Here is an 18,559-nt window from a genome sequence, read left to right on the forward strand (position 1 = left end):
TATATTCTTTGTATTTTTCATAAACCTTCTATAGTAAAAAATCTGGCATATACTGTAAGTTAGTATGAGAGGAAAGGTTTCTGCCTTAGCTTCCTCACCTCACCACATGAAACTGATATATAAAACCTGATTAAAACTAGGTGAAATACTATATATATAATATACAGTATATTAATGTAGGGTAATCCGCACTCACATCCACCAAAAGTCATGAGAGGAGTGCACCACTAAGGTAACAGAAGTTCACCATTTGATATAATATCCAAAGTTTGGTCAATAAGACCAAATTAGGGCACTCTCCATACTTTGCTGTTTATTTATACATATTTTAGTTTTGTCTGGGGCTAGTGGTACATTACAGCACAATGTGCATATTATCCTTTCACAGTATATATTCTACATATATAGTGTTTGTATTTATGTGTGTTTATTAGAGATGACCGGGTTCGGTTCTCAGAGAACCGAACCCTACCGGACTTCACGTCACGAGCCCAGATCTGAGTCAGGCTCGGGCAAGGACGGATGCTGCATGCTGTACTGATACCCTCCAGTGATTTTCTTGATAATGACCCTCAGGGGTCGAAATATCAACAACTTTTGGTGATGCTTACGCCTTAACAAACCTTCTGTTCTACTATTCAAATTGGTGAGTCCCCTTGGATATACATTATATCCATAATTTATATACGTGTGTGTGTGTGTGTGTGTGTGTGTGTATATATATATATATATATATATATATATATTCTACTGTTGGGTTTGCGGTCATGCTCTGATATACACACTCCTTGGTTTTGGTTTTTAAAAACCACCCTCAGGTGTTTTAGTTTAGAAATCGGATATAAAATTGAAATGCTGGTTTTGGATTTCTTGAAAATCGATAAAAAATTGCTAAAATAATGTAAGTTTTGCAATCCAGAAACCAAAATTTGGTTTAAATACCAAATTTTGAACAGCTGGAAAATCCGAACCGGGACTTGTTTTGGTTCTGATCTGCAGAGTTCAGGTAGATTCCTATTTCTAAAGCACTGGATCGCACATCTCTAATATAATTAAATATATACACATAAATAAACAAATCTATCTATCTATCTATCTATATATATATATATATATATATATATAACACTAACAAGTGACAAAAATAATAGTATGACTGTGACATTTACACATGTCCTGTAATTGAGATCATTATGATGGGCATTTAATAAAGTGGTTAAAAAATTATACAATATGTATGAGTGGAAGGCTGCAGTCTTTAAATACTCTGCACTTTTCTAATGTTTCACATTGTATTATTTTTTCCTTTCAGGAACAAATACACAGAAACATGGAGAACAACAAAACATGGCTAACTGGGTTCACACTTCTAGGATTGACTGATAATGCTCAGAGTCAGCCATACCTATTTGTGTTCTTCTTAGTGGTTTATGTAATCACAGTTCTTGGAAACTCTTTGATGGTCTTCACTGTCACTCTGTCTCCAGTTCTTCACTCCCCAATGTATTTCTTCATATGTAATCTCGCCATTGTAGATATGTGCTATACAACTTCCACAGTTCCTAAACTCTTACTGGACTTTTTGTCGGATGTAAAACGTATCTCCTTCTTTGGTTGTATGGCACAATTATATTCCTTTATATCTTTTGGAGGTGTTGAATGTGTTCTGCTTGCTGCTATGGCAGGTGATCGCTATGTGGCTATATGCATGCCACTACACTACACAAAAGTAATGAGCTGGAAGATATGCAAAGTAGTGGCAATAACATGCTGGACTGCTGGCCTATTGAACTCTCTTGCTCACACTGTATTCACATTCCGTTTACCCTTCTGCAAATCGACGTCTCTTAACCACTTCTTCTGTGACATCCCACCCCTGCTTGCACTGTCCTGTGCTGACACTACCATTAATGAAATTGTGGTATATACTTCTGGAGGGTCTGTGATCATAGGGTCTTTTTTGTTAACTATTATGTCCTATGTTTACATTGCTAAAGCTATTTTGAAAATTACAACTGCTTCTGGAAGACAGAAAGCCTTTTCCACTTGTGCCTCTCATTTGACAGTTGTTATACTTTACTTTGGTACTATTGTTTTTACATACATACGCCCTACTTCTACTTACTCCCTTGACCAGGACCGGGTTGTTCCTGTTCTTTATGGAATTATTACCCCTATGTTAAATCCAATAATTTATAGTTTTAGAAATAAAGAAGTTCAAGGTGCACTATTAAAATTAATTGTGATACATTTTCCTGCTAAAATTAGCTAAAGATGCAAAATAGTTTCCTAGTAATTTGAAATAACACAAATAATTTATATTGCATGATAAAAATTTGATATTTTTGTTTGTCTGAACTTAGACTTCTGCATCATCACTGCAAGACCACCTCAAGTCCCCAGGTTCCACATTCCCTGATCTGACAGTACATAAACCAGGCATTCCAAACCTCTATCCTCAAGATACACTAACAGTCCAGGGTTTAGTGATATCCATGTTTGAGCACAGGTGACTTTATTAGTACTTCATTTATTTGATTTAACCATCTGTACTGAAGCCTGGATATCACTAAATCCTGCATTGTTAGTGTGTCTTGAGGACCAAGGTTGGGAATGTCTGACATAAGCAGCGGTTGAATATGAGGAGGTGGATAATGCTACTGTGACCATGAAAACCACTTTCCATAGCTATCCTTACTTTCACTGCAAGGGTAGGTTCCCCGATCAATGAGAAAATAACATTAAGTCGTGAGAGCATGTGGGGGCATTATGGACGTAGTTATAGCCAGTGGCGGATTCTACTTATGTGCTGCAGCACCCCCAGGTAAAATCTGTCACCTCAGCTTAGTGAGTCAGATGCAGTACATGATACCCGGTGCCTTTCAGCTCTATTGTACAGGTGCAGGGACACAGGAGTTGGACTGTCCTCACCTGGCATAATGGCAGCCCCCTCTCCCCCCCCACCTAAAAAAGGTAGGAGCCGTCGCTGGTTATACCTATTATACAGTACATATTGATACTTATTTTTTGTTACTATCCTAGTAATAATTATAAATTAGAGATGTGCGCTGACCCCCATATTTTGTTTTTTTATCTGTATTAGCTTTGTGTTTTGCTTTTGGTTTTGCCAAAACCGCCCTAACGTTTTGGTTTTGGATATGTATTTTTTTACAAAAATTGACAAAAACATCTAAGATCAAATAATTTTAGCCTTTTTTTCCTCCAGCATTATTAACTTCAATAACATTCATTTCCAATCATTCCCAATCAATTTTGACTACCTCACAGCTCACAATATTGTTTTCATCTAGTTCAGGCCAAAAGGTTGCATCCAGCTGGCTGGCTGACTAAGCTAAAGGACAGGAGTGGGCGGCACTCACACACATGGCTGTTCAACTTCAAATATGGCACATATGGGAAACAGAGTGGCAGTGCAGTGGCAGACAGGATGGCAGTTAAATAAACTATATGGCCCTATGAAAAGTAACCAAGAATGTGTTCATTAATCAAGATCTAGCTCAGAGACCTAAGGGCAGTACAGGGAAATGGAGGTAATAAAAGAATTAAAAATAAATTTATTGATTGATTAGTTAAAAGTTATCATGGTGTATGTGTGTGTCCATGTAGTTGGCAAATGTATGGTCCACTCGGGCAGAGACTGATGTGAATGACTAAATGTTCTCTGTAAGGCTTACTAGCAAAAAAGACAATAAAAGAAGAATAAAAAATGATTGATTGATTGATTGATTGATTGATTGTGATATGCAACTGTATGGTTCACCAGGACAGAGACTGATTTGAATGACAAAATATTCTCTGTGAGGCCTACTGGCAAAAAGAGAAAAAAAAAGCAATACAAGAAGAATACAAAAATGATTGATTACAATTATAATTTGTGAGGCTGTTCTACAGGGGTAAAAAAATACCATAAAATACAAGAATGATTGATTGATTGATTGATTGATTGATTGAGTGATTAAATAATTAAAATAAACACGAGTGAGGAAGAAACTACTTAGGAATCTAGGGGAAATAACCAATAAAAATGTTTGTCTATGCAAAATAGGCCATCACCAAAGTCCCTCAAAAATACAGCCCATAATGGTCCTCCCATCCACCCTTAAGTTGGATATTAAAAAGAATATACACAGTTTAACAAACCAAGCACTTCAGCAACATGGTCTGCCACTACTGTGGCTGAAGTGCTTGGTTTGATTGGGCCCCCACAATACAACCTACCAAAAGGTTAAGTCAGGTAAGCTAACGGCTCTACAGTGACAAGATGTCATCAACATTATCATCATCCTCATCAGTGTGTACATCAGCCACATACAATATTAATTCATCGCTGCTGGAATCCACCATTACAAAAATCACTGTAAATTAAGGTACATGGCGGTAAAGGTCTTCCTCATGGAATTTCCATTTCACTTTGAGGAACATCATCTTTTCCACATTATGAGGATACAGCCTCCTACACTGATTGCTACCAATGGCTCACAGCTGTGCTGAAAACTCTGGAGCTTAATTAATGCAAAGCAAATTTGTACAAGGGCATCCAAATTGCCTTTTTTTCCTTCCTGTACTCAGATGGACTCTGTGACATGCCAATTTTTATGCTGTAATTTAAATAATCCTCCACCATTCTTTCAATGTTGACCGTAACAGATGTAGTTACGGTAGACGTGTCACTAAATTTGGACAATTTTTTTAGACCCGACCAGATGTCAAACTGCTGTGTTGACTCCTCTGCATCACCACTGGGTCTCTCTAGAAAGCTGAGCATTTTCCTCGCAACAGTGGTTGCCAGAGAAACTGAAAGTGTTGTATACCACTTGAGCTACCAACTTGCTTACCAGGAGCTCTTTGCATTTCTTAAGATCTGGGTCCATTGGAAGAAAGACACAATCTAAGACTTAAACTTAGGATCAAGCAGGATTCGCCAAAATGTAGTGATCTTTCAAGATATTGACAACCTTTGGTTCCTGGCAAAGTGAATAAAGGACTTGATCTACAAATCCAACATACATAGTGGAAGCACTTCATTGCATCACCTCCTTCAATTTCTCTAGCTGTTTCTCCAAAAGTCTAATTAGGGGAATCATCTGACTCAGCTCCTGAATGCCAAAAATTGTCCCAAAAATTTTTTGGGCCACAGGCAGCATCTCCTACATGCCCCTGTCATTTGTAAAATAACTGTGTACAGTGCCACTAAGTTGTGTGTGTGAGCAAAACATGGGACGTGTTTGAATTTACTTAGCTGTAATGCTCTCACAATAATTGTGGCATTATCAGAAATCACAAATCCTGAGTAGAGTCCAAGTGGGGTAAGACATTATGCTTGGACATGGTAAATGGGATTTTTTTTTTCCATGATAGACATGGGGAAAAAAAGCTCTCTTTGCCAGATAAAGTAAACCTGTTGCGATATTCCACAGATAGTAGATGCTGATAAGGAAAAATAAAAAAATATATCCAGATATTAATTGAGCATTATTCATTGATTGCAGTATGTGTGCGAACTTGATGGCATAACAATGATACAAAGATAGCTCAAGAAATGTATACACATTTGCTAAGTACAATGTTGGACATAGGCTTCATACTGTAAATTACTAATCACAGATCTGTAGAAGTAAATACTACAAAACATTTAGGGCGGTATCTTATTAGCCCTGAAGCACTTTTGGAAGGTAAAAATGGGCGGATATCGTGATTAATGACTGAAGGTATCTAATTATAGACCATTTTTAACATCCGAAATTGGACCTGCAATCATGCAATAACACATGGGATCAGGAATAAATCCCCAATCACATGTGCTTTCGTTGCTCCGGAAGCCCGTTATTGCAGATTATGCCTAAGGCACCCAAAGCATAATCCCCGATAAGTGTCAGCATCGGGAGAAAACAATGGTGGCATAGGGGCTAATAGGATAGCCCCCGGCGATCCTATTGGCAGCAGGAAAGTACTGCTGCTAATAGGATACTGCCCTTGATTGGCCTTTCAGTGCTGACATACTGTACTGTACTCTAAGAAAATGTATGTGCTCAAATACACTAAAGTATTAAAAGAGTTCAAAGTGCTATTGGACATATACTTTATAGTATATGTTTAATCTTTTACCAACGCTTATTTTGACACTCCAATTAGTTTCAATGTTTCACTTCATTTTCCATCAAATTTAGAAAGCTTTCATTTACTGTAATTTTGTTATTATTTTGGAGAAAACACTATGTGCAAGGCAAACAAAAAGACAAAAACAAAACCAATTCTATCATATCAATCTAGAATATAGAGTATGTAACATGATGAGCTGGTCAATTTCTACGAGGCTATTACTGTGGTCAGGGGCGTCAGAACATTTATAGGTTGGGGGGGCAAGATAGATCCTCATTTTGGCGCCCCTGGGGGCGGAGCCACCACCATGGTGGAGGAGGAGACGCACTATGTAGATGGAGGCCGGGACTCCCTCTGACGGAGGTGCTGCGATGGGGAAAGGAGGAGCATGGGACAGCAGCACTGCGCTGGCAAGCACCATTGTGTAGGTTAGGCTGGCCTCGGGATCTCAGGGGAGCAGGCAGAGATGGCAACCGACATATTTGGACCCAGTATGCAGATATCTCTGGGCCCCCTTCCCTACCTCAACCCCATACATCCCCCATCCACTGCCACTACAATTCCCCTTAGGGGAGCAGAAGACAGGGGAGTGAGAGAGAAACAAAGAGGGTGTCGGCGAGGGGAAGCATTTGATATCCCAGCTGTGGGGATCCCGGCATTCAGCATACCAGCACCGGTATCCCGACCGCAAGGATACCGACAACTTTTCTCCCTCTTGGGGTGTCCACAACACCCCTGGAGGGAGAATAAATAGAGTGCCACCATGCCTGCAGCATGGCGAGCGCAGTGAGCCCACAAGGGGCTCTTTTGCACTCGCCCCACTTCCGGCAGTCAGGATCCCGGCGCCGGTATGCTGGGCGCTGAGATCCTGACAGCCGGGATATCATAGTCCACCATCGGCGAGAGAGAGAGGAGCAAGAGGAGAAAGTGTTAGGGAGAAAGAGAGGAGAAAAAGAGAGAGTGTGTCAGAGAGAGTGGTGCAAGAGGAGAGAGAGTGTTAGGGAGAGCGAGCATACGCGCACACATGGGGGTTTTGAGTACCTCATATATAATATGAGGTAATTAATTTGCCGGCTGTCGCTATCCCGGCGGTCAGGATACCGACGCCGAAAAACCCGACACCCAACTATACCAACAGCCGGAATACCGGTTCACAGGGGCTTTTCCCACTCGTTGGTGTCCACGACACCCATAGGGTGGGAATAGAACCTGTGGCAGCGCTTCATTTCATTGCGCTCCCCCCTGCTAGCATTTTGACGTACATGCTGTATGCATATATATATATATGTGTGTGTATATATATATATACATATATGTATATATATATATGTGTGTATATATATATATATATATATATATATGTGTGTGTGTGTGTGTGTGTGTGTGTGTGTGTATATATATATATATATATATATATATTTACACACACACACAATATTTGCAGGGGTCAGGGATTTCCATATATGTGCATTTTAAACATAGATATATACTGTATGTAATATATATTAATTTTTTTATATGACGTACATACAGTATATGGAACCCCCCACCCTCCCCTACAAACCCTGCATTTGCCATTGGAGTGGGTGAGAGAGTGAGGGAGTGGGAGGGAGCGGGGGAGACTCTTACCGGTCACAAGTCAGCCACAGGTCTCTAATGAAGGGAAGGCAGGCACTTCTCTTCATTAGGCCACGCCCTCTACACACCCGCGAATCGCGGCACTTCTCCGGGCCGTGAGCCGGCCCTGGTATGAGGGGGGGCGGGCAGCAGCAGCAGCACCGTTGAAAACTGGGTCTGGGAGCAGGAGTGGCTGCACAGTGCACACAGCCACATCCTGCTGCTGCTGCCCAGTTCCTGCCTGCACGGAGGTGATGTGCGGTCTTTCAGCTGACCGCACATCGCTCCTCCTGTATATCGGCGGCGCCTGTCATATTTTGAGGGGGGCGAGCTGCCCCCTTGCCCCCCCATTCCGACGCCTCTGACTGTGGTTATATTCCTTTAAACCACTTAAAGGATAGACTATACTAGTTGTATTAGCATTTCTTGAAATTAGGAGGTTGATAAATAAATTAGGAGTATGCAGATCTGCAATATTTAGACCTACTACTGGCCATTACCAGGACACACCATATTTGCTGTAATGACCAACACACTATTACTAAAATAGGATTTTAATACCTACCGGTAAATTCTTTTCTCTTAGTCCGTAGAGGATGCTGGGATCACGTTTAGAACCATGGGGTATAGAAGAGATCCGCAGGAAACATGGGCACTTTAAGACTTTCAAAGGGTGTGAACGGGCTCCTCCCTCTATGCCCCTCCTCCAGACTCCAGTTATAGGAACTGTGCCCAGGGAGGGGGACAGTTCGAGGAAAGGATTTATTGTTAAACCAAGGTGAGCATCTTACCAGCTCACACCTTAAGCATGCCGCAGAACATGGCATTCAACAGAACACAAGCCAATGGCATGAACAATTGCAGCAACATGCTGACAAGAACCGTAACACAACAGGTGTGTAACCACAATTAATGCTGCAGATACCGTACGCACCGGGACGGGCGCCCAGCATCCATTACGGACTAAGAGAAAAGGATTTACCGGTAGGTATTAAAATCCTATTTTCTCATACGTCCTAGAGGATGCTGGGGTCACATTTAGAACCATGGGGTTATACCAAAGCTCTAGAACGGGCGGGAGAGTGCGGACGACTCTGCAGCACCGAATGACCAAACTTAAGGTCATCATCGGCCAAGGTATAAAACTTGTAAAACTTAGCAAAAGTGTTTGCCAAGTAGCTGCTCGGCAAAGTTGCAATGCTGAGACCCCCCAGGACGAGCCCACCTACCTAGTAGAATGGGCCTTCACCGATTTCGGTAACGGCAAACCTGCCATGTAATGAGCATGCTGAATCGTACTACAGATCCAGCGCGCAATGGTCTGCTTGGAAGCAGGACACCCAACTTGTTGGGAGCATACAGAGCAACAGAGTCTCTGTTTTCCCAATCGGAGACGTTCAGGCGACATAAAACTTCAAAGTTCTGACCACATCCAGAAACTTTTGACTCAACGAATGTGTCAGTGGCCACAAGGACCACAATAGGTTGGTTCATGTGGAAAGAGGAAACCACCTTCGGCAGAAAATGTTGACTTGTTCTCAATTCTGCACTATCTTCCTGGAAGATTAAACAAGGGCTCTTGTGAGACAAGGCCGCTAACTCAGACCTCTGCCTTGCAGATGCCAAGGCCAACAGGATGACCACTTTCCAAGTGAGGAACTACACTCCAGTTTATGTAAAGGTTCAAATCAATGTGATTGAATGAACTGTAACACCACATTAAGATCCCATGGTGCCACTGGAGGCACAATGGAGGTTGGATGAACAACACATCTTCCACGAAAGTCTGAACTTCTGGAATGGAGGCCAATTGTTTCTGAAGAAAACTGCTAAGGCTGAAACTGTACCTTAATTGAGCCCAATTTTGGACCCGCATCCACACCTGCTTGTAAAAAAATTGAGAAAACGTCCTAGCTGAAAACCTTCCATAGGAGCCTACATGGATCCACATCAAGAAACATATTTTCTCCAAATACGGTGGTAATGTTTAGATGTTACCCTTTTTCCAGCCAGAAAAATGTGGGAATGACTTCACTGGAAATACCCTTACGGCTAGGATTAGACGTTCAACCGCCATGCCGTCAAACGTATCCGCGGCAAGAATTGATATACTGTACGTAAGGCCTCTGCTGTAACAGGTCCTCACACAGGGGAACACCTATGAGTGCTTCCTAAAGATCTGGATATCAAGCCCTCCTTGGTCAGTCTGGGACAACGAGGGTCACTCGAATCTTTGTTCTTCTTATGATCTTTAGAACTTTTGGAATGAGAGGGAATGGAGTGAATACATATACTGACCGAAACACCCACGGTGTCACCAGTGCATCTACTGCCATTGCATGAAGGTCCCTCGACCTGGAACAATATCCCCGAAACTTCTTGCTGAGACGAGATGCCATCATGTCTACTTGAGGAACTCCCCAATGACTTGTCACCTCTGTGAAGACTTCATGGTGGAAGCCCCACTCTCCTGGATGGAGATCATGTTTTCTGAGGAAATCTGCTTCCCAGATGTCTACTCCTGGAATGAAGATCGCTGACAGAGCACCTGTATGCTTATCCTCCCAGCGGAGTATCTTTGTGGCTTCTGCCACCGCCGCTCTGCGATTCGTTCCATCCTGACGGTTTCTACACGCTACTGCTGTTACATCGTCCGACTGTATCAGTATGGGTAGATCTTGAAGAAGATGTTCCGCTTGTAGAGGGCCGTTGTAGATGGCTCTTAACTCCAGAATGTTTATGTGGAGACAAGTTACCGGTCTTTACCATTCCTTGGAAGCTTCCCCCTGCCCCCGTGTGTCAGCTCAACAGCCTCAGAGGCTTGCATCCATGGTCATTAGGGTCCAGTCCTGGATCCCGAACCTGCGCCTCACTAGGAGGGGAGAGTTGCGCAGCCACCACAGGAGTGAGATTCTGGTCTTGGAAGACATGATTATCCTCCGCAGCATGTGTAGGTTTAGTACAGGTTGAGTATCCATTATCCAAAATTCTAAATCCCACATTTTTGGCTCACCTACTGAGATAATGACATATATATTATATATTATGAATATATATATATATATATATATATATATATATATAAAAGAGCAAAAATGACAGCACTCAGAACCATAGTACAGAATGAATAGATGGTGCAAGGCAGTAAAATAACATAAAGGCACTCGCTTTTCCAGCTCATTGGAAAAAGCAAAACAAGCCAGCACTCACGGTTTATATGAAAAAACGAAGAAGATTTATTCCATATCAAAGCGACAAGTGTACATACAGGCACAGCCCAACAGCTGTTTCAACCGATACAGGTCTTCCTCAAGGGCTATCTGAGCTGTGTATAGCACAGGGATATAAACATAAATTGGCGCCAAAACAGCAAAAAAACAGCATCCAATGGGAGAAGAGGGAGGCGGGACAAGCCCTGTATGTGGCTCCCCCGGCTCTCCAGCTCCGTCGCGTCATCGTTACTGTAAACAAAGCCGGCGCCGTCCCTGGCAATGGCTCTGGTGCACTGTGTGCGAGGAGAGGGACACCAGCACAGACACCACTGAGTCCGCACAGGGGACGGGGACAGTGTATGCTGCACAGGGTATATGACAAGACATGGAACGTGGCATGACATAAAAAAGTGAAAAATGTCGCACTGAAAGAGAAAAACATGTACTACATAATCACACAATGAACAATGCATAAACAAAAAGAATAAACAATGCAAAATGCAAGATGCAAATAAGTGAATGCGCTCCGCTGGGTGTCGCTGATAAAAAGGGTGTCAAACAATAACCGTAAACTGTCCCGTGTGGACAGATCACTAAAGCAATAACGATCATAAAGGCACTGTAGGCATTAAATGGACCAATTGGTCTAACACAATCGTATATCAAAAATGACAGTGACAGCTAATGACACAAATGGTGGTGGATAACATTAAACAATATTCAGGTGCCCAGCAGAGCAAAAACTGAACAGCGGCAGAAGAACAGGAAAAAGAAGGAAAATCCCACAGGGGCAAAGATGTGGCAGGACGCTATCAGCATCCCTGTGGATAGAGCACCTTAGTGAAATATAAAATGAAAGAAAAGAAATTGAATTAAGGTAGAGCCCACTGTGTGCAGATATTGGATGGATCGAAGGTAGTGCATTAAAAGGAAGGGTGAATAATGCCAAGGGATGGGGGGTGGGAGCACAAGAATGCAGAACAAATAGAAATAACTAAAGGATGCCCATGCTATGGTCCGAGGCCATGAGTGGTCAAGTGATCAAAGTACAGCACCCAGTATTCCCAGACTGTCTCCAGAAATGGTACTGACTGGGCCCAACACTGCTTATTTTCCAAGATCGGACGGAATTGGACGTCGTCCAGTGTGGTATGGCTGTTGAAAACACTAGAATACCACATCAAGAGATGGCAAATGCCTATCTGTAACAGGGCAATACTGGTGGTGATGGCAGAAAGGTGCCATAGCAGCAAAGTCGCTTCCACAACCCATGAAGAATGCCAGATAAGTAATCACATCAATACATAATGCACAATCACTGACACACGGCGGTGTCAAGGGTCTCAAGCAAAAAACTTATTAGGTAAAAATGCATAATACTGGACACACGGCGGTGTCTAAAGAAATGAAACCAACAAAAGCAAGGGCTAGATCGCTTCACAAGAAACAACCCAACCTAAAGTCTTCATTAAGACCATTGGGAGTCAAAGTATGTAGTCTATGAATCCACTGGAGTTCTCTTTGTAGTAACAGCCTATCTCAGTCACCTCCCAGCTGGAGTGGTGGTATCTGGTCTATAATGCAACATTTAAGTTGATTGACCATATGCTGTGCCTCTCTGAAGTGTCTTGCAACTGGTAAATTCGTGAAATCTCTCGTGGAATCTGTGGATGTAAGACATTTCTTAACAGAGGAGCGATGTTGGCTGAGTCGTTCTTTAAGCATTCTGCTGGTCTTGCCAACATACAGTCGATTGCATGGACATTTGAGTACATAGACAACAAAGCGGCTGTTGCAATCCAAACTCTGTTTAATTGAATACTCCTTATTGTCAGATGGATTGATGAAGCGGTTGCCCAATAACAGGAATGAACAGTTGGAGCATCTTGTACATCTATAAACCCCAGGTTTTTTCGTAAGCCAATTAGACGTTCTATTAGTCTTTCTTTGAGGAAAAATCAGTCTTGACTAGAAGGTCCTTCAAATTAGGACCCCGTCTGTAGGCAAATCTGGGAATCAAGGAAAGGTCTTTGGTGAGCACTGGATCACTCGCAATCAAGTGCCAGTGTTCCCGAATTTTGTTGCGCATAAAGCTAGAGGCTGTGGTGAACATACTACTGAAATTTAACCTGTCTTGTTCCATGTCAGCAGGACAAACTTTTTTATGTAAAGCATCTTCTCTCTTAATCTGTCCGATCCGAGATAGAGCGTCATCTATCTCCTTCCTGGGATAGCCTCTGTCAAGAAATCGTTCACACATGGACTCCAGTGCAGCCGGGATGGCCGTGGGATCCGAGGTAATGCGAATCACCCGCAGTAGTTGTGAAAAGGGTAGCCCTCTTTTAAGGGGAGCCGGATGGAAGCTTGAATGTAACAGCAAAGTATTTCTATCTGACTCCTTGCTGTAAATGTACGTCAAAAGTTTGTTGTTCTCCTTTTTGATGGAAACATCCAAGAAGTTGATGTGTGTTCTGCTGAAAGTCAGACTAAATCTAATTGTTCCTGGAATTTAATTAAGTTCATTGATGAATACCAAAAGTTTCTCTTCGCTGCCTTGCCAAATGAAAAATAAGTCATCAATGTAGCGAACATAAAATGACAAAAACTGACCAAAACGAGGATTACCAGAGATATGCACCTGTTCATAGGCCGCCATGAATATATTGGCGTAAGATGGTGCCATATTTGAACCCATAGCGGTCCCCTGTTTCTGTAAATAAAAGCAATTTTCGAAGAGGAAATAATTCTTATTGAGAATAACATCAATGAGCAACAACAAAAAAGACACCGGTGGGCCGAAATAGGCATCATTGTCCGTAAGCAGTTCTCTGCATGCTCCCATTCCTTGTGAGTGTGGAATGTTTGTGTAGAGACTCGAGACATCAAGAGTCACCAACAGGGTGTCATCGGTAATATTACGTACTGATTCAAGTTTTCGCAAGAAATCGGAGGTCTCTTCAATGAAGCTGGCTGTTTGCTTAACCAATGGCTGTAGGTAAAAATCAACTACTTGAGATAGAGGTTGGCAGAGGGACCCCCTTGCTGATATAACGGGTCGTCCTGGAGGCTGGGAGAGAGATTTATGAATTTTCGGGAGTGTGTACAAAAAGGGTATCAGTGGTCATGAATTCTGCTGTGCTCTTGTTGATATATCCATTATTGAGTCCCACCTGAATGATAGAATCTATCTCACCTTTGTAGCTTCCTGTAGGGTCATGGCCACGTTTGTGATAACAAGTGGTGTCAGCCAATTGGTTATTGGCTTCCATGGTGTAATAGCCATAATCCAACAACACAATGCCTCCCCCCTTGTCCGCAGCTCTAATAACCAGTTGAGTGTCATTACGTAGGGACTCAATGGCTTTTATTTCACCCATCGTGATGTTGTGATGAGATAACTTTTGTTTGGAAACAAAGGGTATAGTGTCTCTCTTGAGAACCCTCATAAAGGTCTGTATAGAAGGATTGACAGATGGGGGATCGAAGGTACTGGGCTTCTTCAGAGGGCATGACTCTGATGACGTTGGTATAGGTTCAGAGTTGGTGTTGGTGCTCGAGAAAAAGTCCCTGAGTCGCAATTGCCTGCCCAGTTTGTACAGATCCACTATCCACTTAAATTCGTCCTGAGTCAATGTCGGGATGAATGAGAGGCCTTTATTAAGGATGGATAATTCATCAGGTGTGTCCTCCCCTCACAGTATTATGCATTTTTACCTACTAAGTTTTTTGCTTGAGCCCCTTGACACCGCCGTGTGTCAGTGATTGTGCATTATGTATTGATGTGATTACTTATCTGGCATTCTTCATGGGTTGTGGGAGCGACTTTGCTGCTATGGCACCTTTCTGCCATCACCACCAGTATTGCCCTGTTACAGATAGGCATTTGCCGGCTCTTGATGTGGTATTCTAGTGTTTTCTACAGCCATACCACACTGGACGACGTCCAATTCCATCCGATCTTGGAAACTAAGCAGTGTTGGGCCCAGTCAGTATCATTTCTGGAGACGGTCTGGGAATACTGGGTGCTGTACTTTGATCACTTGACCACTCATGGCCTCGGACCATAGCATGGGCATCCTTTAGTTATTTCTGTTTGTTCTGCGTTCTTGTGCTCCCACATTATTCACCCTTCCTTTTAATGCACTACCTTCGATCCATCCAATATCTGCACACAGTGGGCTCTACCTTAATTCAATTTCTTTTCTTTCATTTTATATTTCACTAAGGTGCTCTATCCACAGGCATGCTGATAGCGTCCTGCCACATCTTTGCCCCTATGGGATTTTCCTTCTTTTTCCTGTTCTTCTGCCGCTGTTCAGTTTTTGCTCTGCTGGGCACCTGAATATTGTTTAATGTTATCCACCACCATTTGTGTCATTAGCTGCCGATTGGTCCATTTAATGCCTACAGTGCCTTTATGATCGTTATTGCTTTAGTGATCTGTCCACACGGGACAGTTTACGGCTATTGTTTGACACCCTTTTTATCAGCGACACCCAGCGGAGCGCATTCAATTATTTGCATCTTGCATTTTGCATTGTTTATTCTTTTTGTTTATGCATTGTTCATTGTGTGATTATGTAGTACATGTTTTTCTCTTGCAGCGCGACATTTTTCACTTTTTTATGTCATGCCACATTCCATGTCTTGTCATATACCCTGTGCAGCATACACTGTCCCCGTCCCCTGTGCGGACTCAGTGGTGCCTGTGCTGGTGTCCCTCTCCTCGCACACAGCGCACCAGAGCAGTTACCAGGGATGGCGTCGGCTTTGTTTACAGTAACGATGAAGCGACGGAGCTGGAGAGCAGGGGGGAGCCGCATACAGGGCTTGTCCCGCCTCCCTCTTCTCCCATTGGATGCTGTTTTTTTGCTGTTTTGGCGCCAATTTATGTTTATATCCCTGTGCTATACACAGCTCAGATAGCCCCTGAAGAAGACCTGTATCGGTTGAAACAGCTGATGGGCTGTGCCTGTATGTACACTTGTCGCTTTGATATGGAATAAATCTTCTTCATTTTTTCATCTAAACCGTGAGTGCTGGCTTGTTTTGCTTTTTCCAATGAGCTGGAAAAGCGAGTGCCTATATATATATATATATATATATAGAAACCAAAGAAGTATATCTCAGTGGAGCGCACTTATTGAAGAAGTATTGTTCGATATAATTATACTTAGTTAAGAATGTGATTTAGTATTTGGTTACTGATGAAGAGAGGATTACTTAACAGACACACCCTTTTGCTTTAAAACACTTGTTTCTTTTTATTGCTAAAAACAATTTTAAATTCTCTTTTCCATTAAAAGAAGTTGATGAACATTTTTACAATGTATTATTTTTCATTACAGACACAAAAATGACTTTCAACCTTTCCAAACAATAAAGTATTTTCACCCAATGCGTTTCGTCTTATAGCGACTTCTTCAGGGGTGTTTTCTTAGGGTGTGATCCAAAAGTAAAAAATTAAAAAGAATAAAAGAAATAGAGAGGAACATTAAGAACAAGAAGGAATATGCACAAAAACATCACGATATTTGTGTCAAAATTGGCTGACCTCATACCGATTTGTTTTATTTGTCTATTTAGTAAGACAATTATCCAACTGGATGTCAACATCAATAAAACCTAATAACATATGATGTAATAATGATTGTCTAATGAATGACTCCCCAAATGGCAAATTAATATGTTATTACTTACTTATGAATGATAAATAATTTGATTAATTTGAAACGGCTGTATTTTCACAAAGATATGGTCCACAATATGCCTAATTAACAGAGAGATTCAAATTGTAATAATTGTGTTAATGACATCACTTTGTCTATTAATGATTTAATCAAATAATACTTTATAATAATAATAATTTATAATAATTTACCTAATAAAAATAAGAGATCGCTTAATGTCTTAAAATAGACAATCTAAAGTCAAAAATCAAAAGTTACCCCTATAGCTTACCAACAGCTCTCCTATGTGTCTGTATGCATAGAGATCCAGAAGTGGAATGAGAGCTGAGTTCAAAATTCCCCTATATAAGTACCATTAGCTGGTTACATCACTTCCTGTCTCATTAGATTAATTGTTTGATTAATGAGATTAGTAGCTATATTTATTACTTCATTTTAATCTCTATCTGGTGTCATTACATTAATATTCACTTCCTAATCCCCATGACTAATGAAGGCCCAGTGTTGACCAAAAAAAAATTGTTTCATTCTTAGTTGTAAATACTGAAATATAAGGTTAATTTGATAAACAAGGGGCTTGTAAAGCGCTTCCTGTATGCGCTGCAAGCCTCCTTGTGGTGGGCGTAACATCACTATACGCGTCCCGTCACTTAGCAACGCTCAGCTGTGTGCGTCCCATCACTGTACGCGTCCTGACACTTAGCAACGCTCAGCGACAGGACGAGTCTGTTGGTTTGTATGCTCCAAGCCTCGTTTTAGATGTGCGTGACGTCAATACGCACGTCCCTTATCTTAGCAACAAGTTCTAATAGGCCCGTTTCCTAGCAACGCGGGCGTGACGTCAATACGCACGTCCCGTATCCTAGCAACGTGTTCTAATAGACAAATGTGTACGTCCTGTTTCCTAACAGCGTGGGAACTTCCTTGTCATATATAAACAGCGCTATTCGTATACATATACTCGTAGCGCGTCCCATGTTTAACATTTACTTTTAGGAATATTACTATGTATTATTGACAATTAAAAAGTAATATCTAAATTTATTTTTGATGATATTCACATTAAGTACTGTTATCTATTTAATGATTTTATTTAGGATTACGTGAAATTCAATACAACTTGATATTGTATATATATATATATATCCATTATTCCCACAAGTGAAACTATAAAAAATAATACCATTTTATAGATCCCTCTAAAATGAATCTAAATATATTAAATAATTAGTTAGTATTTAATGATTTCTCTAATAACGTTAGTCGTATTAGTATTAATAAAAAAGACATATATGTGTGTGTATATTCTAATTAGTGCCTCACAATTAATGTTAATCTATTTATAGTTCCTTAATATAATTATTAATTCACCCTATGGTATCAAATTTATTATTATGTGTAGATATATTATTTACAGGCTAAATCGTGTTATAAAGTATTAATAATTCCCTTGACCACATGCGTAGGCAATGAGGTCAAATTTATAAATCTAATCACTATTGCATTTACCTGGAGTGATTAATATTAGTGTAATCTGTGATCTAAAGTGGTTGATTAAACTAATTAAGTGATGTGAAAAAAAAATATATATATTGGGTAATAATAAAAACTGTTGATACCTCTAATATAACTTGAACCTCTCCCTTTTTTCTACTTTCTCCCCCCCATTGGAGTCTTTTAAAAGAAATACATTTTACAATGATGCCAACCTAATGTATACAAAAATAGTGTATTTCACAAACCAATGAAACCTTAATTTATTTAACCAAATATACAGAACATACATATATGACTAATTCTACATCCATATGCATATACATAATTGGAACCCACATAAACATTGTTACAAAGATAAGACTAACTTGTTTTTATGCTTAAAGTTAGTCATAATATGTGACGTTGTTCTGAAGAAAAAAGACC

The 18,559-nt window shown here is 41.0% G+C and overlaps 1 protein-coding gene across 1 annotated transcript; it reads left to right on the top strand.

Annotated features, from left to right (window-relative positions):
• Window positions 1-1,330: 1,330 nt before the first annotated feature.
• On the top strand, window positions 1,331-12,812 carry LOC134966393 (olfactory receptor 5V1-like). Its single transcript, XM_063943127.1, has 3 exons — window positions 1,331-2,229; window positions 3,489-3,551; window positions 12,785-12,812. Exons 1-3 carry the CDS (start codon window positions 1,331-1,333, stop codon window positions 12,810-12,812), a joined length of 990 nt encoding a protein of 329 aa, XP_063799197.1.
• The last annotated feature ends 5,747 nt before the right edge of the window (window positions 12,813-18,559 follow it).

This window comes from Pseudophryne corroboree, chromosome 1, assembly GCF_028390025.1.
Source record: "Pseudophryne corroboree isolate aPseCor3 chromosome 1, aPseCor3.hap2, whole genome shotgun sequence".
Taxonomy (NCBI): Eukaryota; Metazoa; Chordata; class Amphibia; order Anura; family Myobatrachidae; genus Pseudophryne; species Pseudophryne corroboree.

Coding starts and splice junctions, on each gene's coding strand:
- LOC134966393 (XM_063943127.1), top strand. CDS start 1,331: ATGGAGAACAACAAAACATGGCTAACTGGGTTCACACTTCTAGGATTG. Junction 2,230..3,488: donor AAAGAAGTTCAAGGTGCACT/ATTAAAATTAAT, acceptor ATGAAAAGTAAC/CAAGAATGTGTTCATTAATC. Junction 3,552..12,784: donor GGCAGTACAGGGAAATGGAG/GTAATAAAAGAA, acceptor CCTTATTGTCAG/ATGGATTGATGAAGCGGTTG.